Source organism: Hipposideros armiger, unplaced genomic scaffold (genome assembly GCF_001890085.2).
Source record: "Hipposideros armiger isolate ML-2016 unplaced genomic scaffold, ASM189008v1 scaffold_235, whole genome shotgun sequence".
In the NCBI taxonomy this organism is placed as follows: Eukaryota; Metazoa; Chordata; class Mammalia; order Chiroptera; family Hipposideridae; genus Hipposideros; species Hipposideros armiger.
The window spans coordinates 1560603-1571656 of record NW_017731585.1 but is presented as its reverse complement, the minus strand read 5'-3'; the positions used below and the strand labels follow the sequence as shown (position 1 = coordinate 1571656).

The window sequence follows — 11054 nt, the reverse complement described above, 5'->3', positions numbered from 1 at the left end:
ATATTTAAAAGTTTGGGTTTCAAGCACACACACACACACACACACACACACACACACACACACACACACACAATCCAGAAACACACAGAGTTAAAAGCCAAGAGCTGCCCGGCACCTGCTGCCCAGTCCCGACAGAAGCACTGCTCAGGTGAGTGCGGACACACTCCTTCCTGCCGACCACACAGAGTAGCCCTATCAGACTGCCCTGTTACGTCCACTTGTTACCTCATTATATCTTGTAATCAGTGGTTGTCTTGAAGCTATTGTGGTCGTACCATCCATTTTGAGATAGGAATACTTTTGGGCTCTAAGGAATACTTCGAGTATGTCCAACATCTGTTTGGGAGAGAAGATGGGGGATGAGAGTTTAAAAATCAAATATACACCCCTAGCGAGTGCCTCTACATTTGTGTAAACAGTCACAATTTCCCACCAGGCGTAAAAGAAAAGGATTTCTTGCTTTGAAGTAGATAAATATAACTGCTAAAGAGTAGTTTTGGTATTTCCCTACTGTTAATTCTTATAGGTTTTGTAAATAGCTGGACATTGATTTGAGCTCAGGCCCAAACTCATCCACAGCTCAGAATTCCATGGTTAAGTAAGCCTTTTTAAAAAGACACCTTCTGGACACCACCTCTAGGGAAGGACCCAAGCTCCCAGAGACCTGCAGGCTGCTGCCTCAGTTCAGCAGGAAGATCTGCTTTTGGAACCTCATTTTAGACGATAGCCTATATTTTGAATTAATGACTGTAAGTCAAAAAGAACACACTTGTTCCCTGTATGAGGTTGACACTCACCTGCCTTGACTGAGAAAACAGCAACACTCGCTGACCCTGCTTGTGCCATATCTTCAGCAAGGACTCAACAACTATCATTTTCCCAGAACGTTTCCAGTACCCAAACTGGTTGTCTTCTAGCTCATCTGGAATACCTTTGAGATTCTTGGGGCCTCCAGAAAAGAGATCTGGGTGGTTGCAGATTTTTCTTAGGGCTATAAGTCCAGGGAAAATCTATGGTATAAAAGATTATGTGCAGATTATGCCATGTAAAATCATATTCCCTCGGAAAGGAAAGGAAGGAGACTTTTTTGGTATGTAACACAGATTAAGAAGTTCCACTTACTTTTACATTAATATTATATAATATTACATCAGAAAATATATCTGCATGGAAAATACACCAATGGGAGAGATCTGAGGGGGGTTCACTGAGCAGGACACAGACACGGGGAGTGCCTGCCATCCCTGCCCAACAGGAATGCATCTCACAGCTTTCAGAGTGTGAGCCAATCAAGTTCACCAGCATAAAAGCTCAAGCAGAAAAATATAAATCATAAATTAAGCCAGGAATCAAAAAGTATGATAGTTTTACCCAGTAAACAAGTTAAACACACAATAAAAGATCTGAATAAATCAGAAACATTGTCAAAACTCTCCCCAAGAGCTATCTGTGACTCATCTTTCCTCCCCTAGACCCATGTGCCCATTCCAGTCACCACCAGGCACATGCGGCTTACAGGGCTCATGAAGTGTGGCTGGGCCCAACGGAGATGGGGCACAAATATCAAACACAGCGAACCCTTGAACAACACAGGTTTGAACTGCGAGGGCCTTATTACACACAAATTTTTTTCAATAAATACACAGTCAGCCCTTTGTATCCATGGGTTTAACATCTGTGGATTCAACCAACCGCTGACTGAAAACAGTATTTTTGATCTGAGGCTGGGAACATGTGGATGCAGAGGGCTGACTGCATGCCATTTTATATATGGGACTTGAGCATCTTTGGATTTTGGTATCTGTGGGGCTCCTGGAACCAATACCGAGGGATGACTATAGTTAAGTTTTTGAGAAGTCAAAGGTTAAAAGCGGATTTTTTACTATGCAGGAGGCAGGGAGGGGATTGGTGCCCCTAATCCCGGAGTGTTCAAAGGTCAACTATACCATGTTTGAAGACTTACTACAAAAAAAAAAAAAAAAAAGGTAAAATATCTCAATTTTAAAATTTTGATTACGTATCAAAATATTTAGGAAATATCAGGTTAAATAAAATATATTATCAAAATTGATTTTGCCCTTTTACTTTTTACAATTTTTAATGTGACTACTAGAAAATGTTTAATCACACATGCAGCTTGCATTCTATGTCTACTGGATAGGGCTCATCTAGACCATCTAGGGCTGTACAACTTGGAGGCACATGAAGGTAAAGTTAAAGGGAGATTTAGGAGATGAATAGATGTGAATGATTTAAAAACCTTCTATATATGCCAATGAAAGACAAAGTAAGAAATTGTGAGAGATCATTAAAATAATGAAATGACTTAATCTGGAAGAAAAAGCATGCAGGTGTCATGGAAAAAGAGCATTTGTGTGACCCGCATCCATCTCTTCATCTATGCCCGTGTATAAGCAGGAAAGTGTGTATCCTGGAGCATACTCAGCTGTACCTCCAGCGTGGATACATCAAAGACTAAGAGAGTCTTTCTTACATGTCAGATAAGTAAAACACAATTCCCATTTTAAGATACTGGAACACAAAGAAGTTGAATGATTTACATGAAGCTTTGACTTAAAAGCTGATTATAAACCTACTATGTATACTTACTGAACAGACATTTACCCACATGGATTGCCGAATACTGCCAATAACTAAAATGCCAGTATGGAGAAGTTTATCATATTAATTGCTCCTCCCTGCTCCTGCTGAGCCCAGCAGTCCCCCGCTGCTTCTAAACATTCATCACAGGGTCAGCAGCCCCAGAGGACTCACCATCACAGGCCCTGCCTGCCATCTAGCACTGTTCTCCCACCAGACCACATGGTGCTGGATTCAAGTGTAAAGCTCCAGTACAGCCAAGAAGGGGATGTGCTGAAATTTAATCGTGTGTTCTCTTACTCCTGGAAGGGCTCCAAACTAAGTGAAGGTTTGCACTGAAATGTTAAGAGAATAAGAGTGAACCCTGCCTAGTACTCATTTCCTTTCTTTCCCCACTTCCTTTGGTCCACAATTCTTTTTTACAGCTTCTGGCAGTAGGCTGACCTGCAGCTCTCCATTGAGAATTCTGTAAACTTCTTTGGAATCGATGAAATTTTGGTAGACTTTATGTTGCTCATCTGTAAGACGGCAAAATAAGACCTATGGGGGCAAAAAAGAGAGAAACTATAATTTCACAAAAGTTTAACAGAATAAAATTATTAAAATACCAAACTTTTCTAATCAAAATCGCACACTGCATGCAACTTTAAAAATGTACCTCGTTTAAAAAAACAAAACAAAACGAAGCTACATCTGTGAGCTGAACAGTGAGGGGGGCTCTTTCCTCTCACCAGTTACCATTTCTGTCAGCTGCCCGTCTCTTGGTCCCCACCTCACTGCCCCAACAGCCTGTGAAGCCTGGTTTCCTGCTCACAGGCAAGTTCAGGGCCAGGTGCACAGACCATCCTCCATCCTAGCCAACAAGTGCTCCACCATCTCCCATCGCCCACACTCCACTTGAGCAAACCTGACCAGGGCCTGTGACTTCGCCTGCACGTCCCCTTTCCTCGAGTTCTAAGCGCAGGTCCACAGGTTTTCCAGGCTTGTCTCTGGCAGCAACCATACCCTGACAGCCCAACTGCAGCAACTACTCCTTGCCGTCATTTGCTCTGACCCTGCTTCTCAATCTTCCTCATTCTCCAAGTCCACCGCCACCACCTCATGGCTCAACTTTCCTCCTTGGCTAGTCATATTCCCAAGGCATTTTCCGTCAGCCACACCCCTGCCACCCACTGCAACTGCCCTGTAAACTTCCAAATGTAGATTAACTCAACCACCTGTCTTCTCTCCTCCTTCCCGGTAAGTGCTGAGCACTGCTGGAGAATGTCACCCACCAGCGCTGCGTCCTGCCACTGACTGCTCCTGGTCTCCAAGGGAACCCTCTATGCACTCCCTGCCCAGCACCTTCTGCAATCCCGGAACGGCTGTGACAACACTTCTCACTCTCGCCAAGCCACCCACCCACTCACCTATCCAACTCTGTCTCAACCTCTACTTAAAAACAATCAAACAAAAACAAAACAGCAAAAATAAAGCTGAAGCGATCAGGTGTGATTCTCTGGTTTTCATTCCCTAAAACGTATCTACTTCCTCATCTGCCTCAGCTTATTTTCCTTTATTCTCAGAGGAACAGGTTCCTGTGTGGGATCAAGGGCAACCCTTCAACCACCCACCTTCCTCAGGACACAGCTCCACCCCTTAGACTCTCCAAAACTCGAGGGCGAAAACGCCCTGAAAGTATCACGTACAGTAACCAGCTCCACCTCCTCGCCTTCTAGTCACTCATGAACCCAGCACAAGCCTGGAGAGCACTTCCACTGGTGCCACTGGAACTGTGATGGACAAGGTCACTAGAATCCTAGCTGCCACCCACGGTGCTCAGGACCTCGGGATTCCACTTCCCCTGACCCACCTCTTGCCTCTCCACATAGGTTTCCCGTTCTCCCAGCTCCTCTCCTACCTTCTCCTTGATTTTGCCCTTTCCCTGTGCTGCTTCTCTTCTCATTCTACATGGACTCCTTGGGCAAACTCACCCCTGCTCATAACTTTCACACCTTCCCTGCTCACGGGTCCTAGCTACACCCCCGACTGGAACTCTCCTCAGAGCTCTGAACCAATTATAACTGCGTTTTGGGCAAGGAGCTGTTCCCTGGGCACTTTAAGTATAAGCTAAATCAAACTCATCAGCGGTCTCCTCTGAGCTGTTTGTCCTCTTGAAGCCTCGGCTGCAGCAGATGCATCCCAGCACCCGTGAGAAGCCTGGGAGTCTCCGGGCCCGCCCGCCTTCTCCTGCCAGTCCCGTCTCTGCCTCGGCTCAGGCCCGCACCTTCCCTCCTGAGGAGTCTGCAGGGCCTAGCTACCGCTTCCTCTTGCCTCCATGTTCTTTCCCCTCCAACGCTCTCAGACGCTTCCCTGAGTTATCCTTCTGATCTATGAACCTGAGTGCTTCTAATTCTTCATTTCTTAAATTCACATTTCAATCCTTTAATAATGGCAGCAGAAAAGCATTTCCTCTCAATCACAAAGGAAACTGAATACGTTATTCACCAGGTACCCAGTGTCTGCGAACCACCATTTCAGGTTTCATGCAGAATCTGAAAATGGGTAAGACAGAATCCCGACCCCACTGAGCTCCAGTGGGGAGCCTGTGGGGTCTTCGTGTGCTTGCTGGAGGGTGAGAAATCCTCCAGGCAGAGGAACAACATATGCAAATGGAGGAAAAAGTAGCTCATGTTTAAAAACAGACAGCAATGTACCGTAGTTACTGCATGGAACAGAGGAAGAGGCATTCTGGGACTCCACAGTAAAAATAAATCGGCACAAACAGCGAAATTGGCCTTCTTGCGGGGGAGAGAGGGACAGCAAAGATATGCTGGGAAACGCACCTTGGAAAAATGAATGCAGCAACAGTATGCAAAGCTGAATGGAGAGGAGGGTGCCTGTGGCTGGAAGACCAGTCAGAATAAACTGCACTAACTGATGAGGATGTGAAGAAGGGAAGTGTGAGATGACAAAGGACACTTAAACACCACATCAGCTGGCTGACTTAGAATTAGACGTGGCTCAGAGGGCTGTGTCCTGAGTAACTGGCCGGAGTGGGAGGCCTGTGAGGGGAATGCTAAGACCAAGGCCCAAACGTGAAGGAGAGTTCTGGTGGGGAGGGAAGAAGCAGTGAGGAAAGGAGCCTGGGTGACACATGTCCCAGGTCCTTTACAGCTTCAACATTCAAAATCTGCAGTGCATTCGCTTTTGGATCCTGAATAGAAGTGCAGTCATCTATTACTAGAGCACTAGGGTAGAACTGAAAACGATGATTCTTTGAAAACCGAAGTCAGATGATGTCACTCCTTTGCTCAGTATCTTCCTGTAATTTCATCCAGTCTTCCCCATGACCTGTGGGCTCTGTGACCTGGCGGGCGATCTGATGGCTTCCTTTGGGCCTTCTCCTTGCTCCTGCCTTCTGGCTACTCTGGCCTCCTTGCTGTTCCCTGAACATACCAACACACCTCCACTTCCCATCCACCTAGAATGCTCTTCCTCCCAAATCCCCTAGAACTCCCTTTCACCCTCTTTAGGCCTCTGCTCAAATGTCAGTTTATCGGAGGTCTTCTCTGACCATCCCTTATAAAGCCTGCTTCCCCAAATCCTTGCCCTCAGCACTCTTTATCTCCCTTACCCTGCACCTCATTTTTTCTTCACACTTACCACCACCAGCCACCTGATATATTTATTTTTGTCTGTCTCTCCTCAAAAATGAATGTGAATTTAATGAGAACAAGTGTTTGCTTCACTCACTGCTACCTCCCAGGCATGTGGCTGGTACCTAGTACAATTTGTAGCATGAATGAATTGGGGACTTGAGGCAAATGGAGAAGTTGAAGAAGAGTAGCTTTGGGAATCCGTGTATTAATAAGAGAGAGCAAAGCCTGTGGACGAGAGCAAGAGTCCTCCTGAGGGCAGATGCCACAGCAGGATCACCTGGTACATACAGGTACATACAGATGTAGATCGGCCTGCCCCACAGCACCTGCAACACCTGTTAGTCTCAACAAGTGTGCATATGAAAAGCAGAGCGGATGGACAGGTACGCCTGTGTTTTAGGAATGTTTTGGTAACTCCTGGATTTACAGACCTGTTCATTTTTATCCGGCAAAGAAAGACACATTTTGACATCTGACTTCATTCTCCGCAGTAGGTATGGATTTATGGTATCTCGTAAGACACATGCACACTTATAAGCAGTTTTAACCTTTAGTAAGAGAAAAGAAAAAACAATTACCATATGTTTAAGAAATGCTTTTGTTCTTACCTCTCAACTGATTCCAATGCTTAAAAATAATTTTCAAAAGAATGACCAATGATTGTAGTTGGAAATGGCTTCAAAATGGTTTGAAAAAATTAGTATCAGTGCACTATACTGATGGTAACTTTCATAATATCAGTAAAAAAACTTATTAACCAAAATGTACTAACAAAAGAACAACTGGTAATTTTGTGCCCTATTCTTCTATACTTTGCTTTAATTATTATTGTATAGTTAAACCCTAAGGTCAAGATTTATTTGGTTCTCAACCACCCTCTAGGGAAAAGAAAAAATGCTTTCAAACAAATCTTTGCTTATAATCTTGTATTCTCCAAAAGCTACAAAGGAACTGCTACTCTGCAAGACTGAAGATCAAAAGCCAACTCTGAGGGAAGCTGCAGCAATGGACGCAACCAGATAATCAACGGAGATCACTGCCCACTGGAGACTTGGGAGAGTAGGATCAAGAAAAGCCCTGTGAGCCCAGAAATGAAAGGTCACTCCGGCCTACAGTGGAGCATCTGGTTCTGTAATGGAGCCCAGCCACAGGAGATGGGTATTAACTGTATGTACAAACACAAAGGCCCACAGCGCAGGAAACCACTCCCTCTGCAATTCACTTAAGGGCAAACAAAGAATTCAATAAATTATTGATACTTCAAGAAAACATCTAAATAGGCTTAACAACCTAGTAAATTACTATTTAATGGAACAAGAAAGAATCCAACCAAAGTTTAATTTTAAGAAAGTTAGCTGCAAAATGAATGACAAAAAGAGCTTGATCATAATACAGAAAAAAATCATGTTACAAAATTAACATGGTAAAAAAGAAAACATTTAAAAGACCCTAGGAAGACTTCAAGTATGTATACATGTATGTGTGTTTACCTTATGTGTATGTGAGTGTGTAAACATAAAAAAATAGGTTCTACTTGGAATACAGACAGTAATAAAGAAGCTCAATTAATCAACAACTTTTAGTTACAGGTAATCCCCCGTAAATGCATCATTCAGACATTGATAAAAATTACCGTTAAGACAGGTACATATTTTGGGTTGTAATGCAGAGAGGATTAGATTTCAGAATTTAACAAGACATTATTATAGTCTCACCAGGGAAGCAAGTACTTGTTTCAATTCTTCTTAAAAATATGCAGTGTTTTAAGGAAACTGTCGTCACATCCTCACCTCTATCCACACTCTCTCCACCAGAGGAACCAGTGAGCTGGTTGGCGATGCTGGGAAACCGGGCCTAGGCCGCTGAGTGGCCTACCACTTACTCCTGTCCTCTCCTGCCTGTCTGCCCCTCTGGGAGTCCCCCTGCTCCTGAGCCACTATAGTGAGCTAACAAGGCTCAGAGCCCAGAAGCTGGGGACAGGTCGGGGTCTGTGTGCGACACCCAATTCTCCCCAGAGGACGATTGTAAGCTCTAGACTGGGGTGGGGATGGGAATTCAGGAAAGACTAAAACACCCTATTTTAGTCTTGATGGCAAGCCACATTCCCAAGTTCAACGCTCCTAGAGAATCCTGTGCTTCAGGCAATAAAGCTGCTTCTCCTGCCTTTTTCTCTGTGAGTGAAAACACACGGGGCGGGAAATCCATCTGTACTTTATCACTTCCAACTCCCCAGTGCTGTGGAAAATGGGTACCTAGCTGAGCACGCCCACGATTTCTTCCTATTTCTCACAAGGAAGAGCGATAAGTACTCCCAGCTCTGCTCCTTCCAGAGCTGTGTGACCTTAGGCAAGTCGCCAAAATGCTGAGTCTCAATAACCTTGAGCATAAAATAAGGAGGTTTGATTAGATGACTCCTTGGGTTCTTTTTAGTTCTAAAATCCTCTGCATAAGTTTAACATACAGATCCAAGAAGCAGTCCCCACTTTCTGTAGTTAATGTTCTCCTCACCTTCCCCAACCTTTCAGGTCCTAGCGTAGTCATCTGGTCCTTGGGAAGCCTTTCTTGACTCCCACAAGCTCTGATACTGGACATCTCCTCTGATCACAAACCTTATTACCCTGCACTATGATCATGTTTATGTTCCCTCTGCGGACCCCACAATGAGCTATTTACAGGAAGGTTCCGGTTGCCAGCCATCTCCCATCATGTTAACCCCAGCCTCACACAGTAAACATCTGCTGACAGACTATCTTCTTGGAATTCATAATGCGTGGCAGCCATGGACTTAAACAGAAAGGAGCAAATAAAAACCACACCTCTGCTCCCAAGGACCTTATAATCTAAAAAGGAAGAAAAGTGCACAAGCTTCTGAAACAAGAATTCCAAGGAAGAAACAGCCATATTACATGGTCTCAAAGTATTTCCCTACAAATGACTTATCAACCCCAAAGAAGAAGTGGTACATTTGAAGAGTTTAGAAATCTAGCAAATACCACCTCACCCAAGCAATCAGGCCACCATCAATTAATACAACCAATAAGGATAAGCCAACAGCACGTGCCTTCAGATATGAAGAATGAGAAAGATACGTCACTTCTTTGACATTCCTGCCAAAAATCATAACCTGAATCCAATCACAAAGAATGGAAAACAAACCCAAGTGAGGCACATACTATAAAATGACAGGCCTGTGGTCTCCGAAACTGCCAAGGTCACTGGGAAGGCATAAGAAAGATTAGAGAAACTGTCCCAGACTAAAGGAGACCAAAGAGACAAAGATATTACTAGAAGAACTGGCAGAATGTGAATGACATATACTTTCAATCAATGTTGCATTTCCTCCTGTTCTTGATTGTTTACACCGTGGCTATGGAAGAGAATGTCCTTGTTCTTAAGAAACACACCCTGAAGGATTTGGAGGAAAATGGTATCATCTGCAATGTGCTCACTGTGATTCAGAAAAAAAAAAAAATTATAAATTTGTGTGCATATACAGAGGTGCAGTGAGGGAGGGAAGGAAAGCTAGAGCAAATGTGGCAGAATGTTAGCAAAATGCTAACAGTTGGTGAATCTGGGTGAAGAGTACACAGGAGTTCTTTTTATGGTTCTTGCAACTTTCTGTTAAGTTTGAAATTATTTCAAAATAAAAAGTTTAAAAAAAGAACACGATAAATGCAGAACAAAAGGGATTCAGTGGAGGAAGCGAGCCCTTGCAAAAGTTGATTTCACTTGTATGTGGAATCTAAAGAACAGAATAAATGAGAAAACTAATCAGAAACAGTCTCAGAGAAAAAACTGAGGGTTGCTAGATGGGAGGGGGTTGGGGATGAGGAAGAAGGTGAGGGGACTAGAAAGCACAAATTGGTAACCACAAGATTGCCATGGGGATACAAAAGACAGTTTGGGGAATATAATACAAAATGTTGTAAAGATTTTGTAGGTTATCAGATGGGCACTTGTCTTATTAGAGAGACCATCCCATGGACGGTGTAGATGCCTGACCACTGTGCTATACACCTGAAGCTGAAGCTGAATACTGAATGTCAACTATAATTTAACATATATATATAGTCACAGGATGTGGAGTACAGCATAGGGAAGTGTCAATGGAATTGTAACAACTATATACAATGTCAGAGGGGTAGTAGATTGTGAGAGAGGGCTTATCACTTTGTGAGGGGTGTAAATGTGTAACTATTACATTGTTTTGTACATCTGAAACTAATAAAAAAATTAACTGAAAATCATTCAATCTCAAAATGTAAAAGGTTTTAAAAATTCTTGTCGACAATCCTCTAATTTTAAATGCCTACAATTCTTTTTCTAAGTAAGTATTGTTGGGTCTTCAGAAAAGTCATGACTCATTTTGTCCATGCTTTTCAAAGGTCATTTATTTATATAAAGAACAAAGATCGATCAATGATATATTGCCCGTTTTGTTTGATAACCTTTTGCCATCTTTCAGTGAGCTTCATAATACCTTGTTCATAGAAGGACCTGTCTTCAATTGTGAAAAACTGAACAAGGGGCCGATTTACAAGGTGCAATTCAGCCTCATCTGAATTGAACGTTATACCACGCAAGGAGCTTTGAAGAGAGCAAAACAAGTGGAAGTCTGACGGTGCAAGGTCAGGCGAGTATGGTGGGTGTGGCAACACATCCCATCGAAGCTCCAATAATTTTTGACGGGTGATCAAACTTGTGTGTGGTCTCGCGTTGTCACGATGGAACACAACTCCTTTACAATTAACAAGCTCTGGACGTTTCTGGATGATGGATTCGTTCACACTGTCCAATTTCTTTTTTTATTTT

At 43.3% G+C, this 11054-nt stretch overlaps 1 protein-coding gene across 5 annotated transcripts in view; it reads right to left on the bottom strand.

The window, feature by feature from the left end:
* ERCC6 (ERCC excision repair 6, chromatin remodeling factor) overlaps positions 1–11054 on the bottom strand; it is an 82108-nt gene that overhangs the window by 13498 nt on the left and 57556 nt on the right. For all 5 annotated transcript variants that reach the window (XM_019655091.1, XM_019655087.1, XM_019655088.1 and 2 more), the window contains 4 exons: positions 6674–6790; positions 3046–3141; positions 798–1010; positions 226–336 (listed from right to left, as the gene is read on the bottom strand). In XM_019655091.1, coding sequence (XP_019510636.1) covers positions 226–336; positions 798–1010; positions 3046–3141; positions 6674–6790 — 537 coding nt within the window. The remainder of the gene's footprint in view (positions 1–225; positions 337–797; positions 1011–3045; positions 3142–6673; positions 6791–11054) is intronic.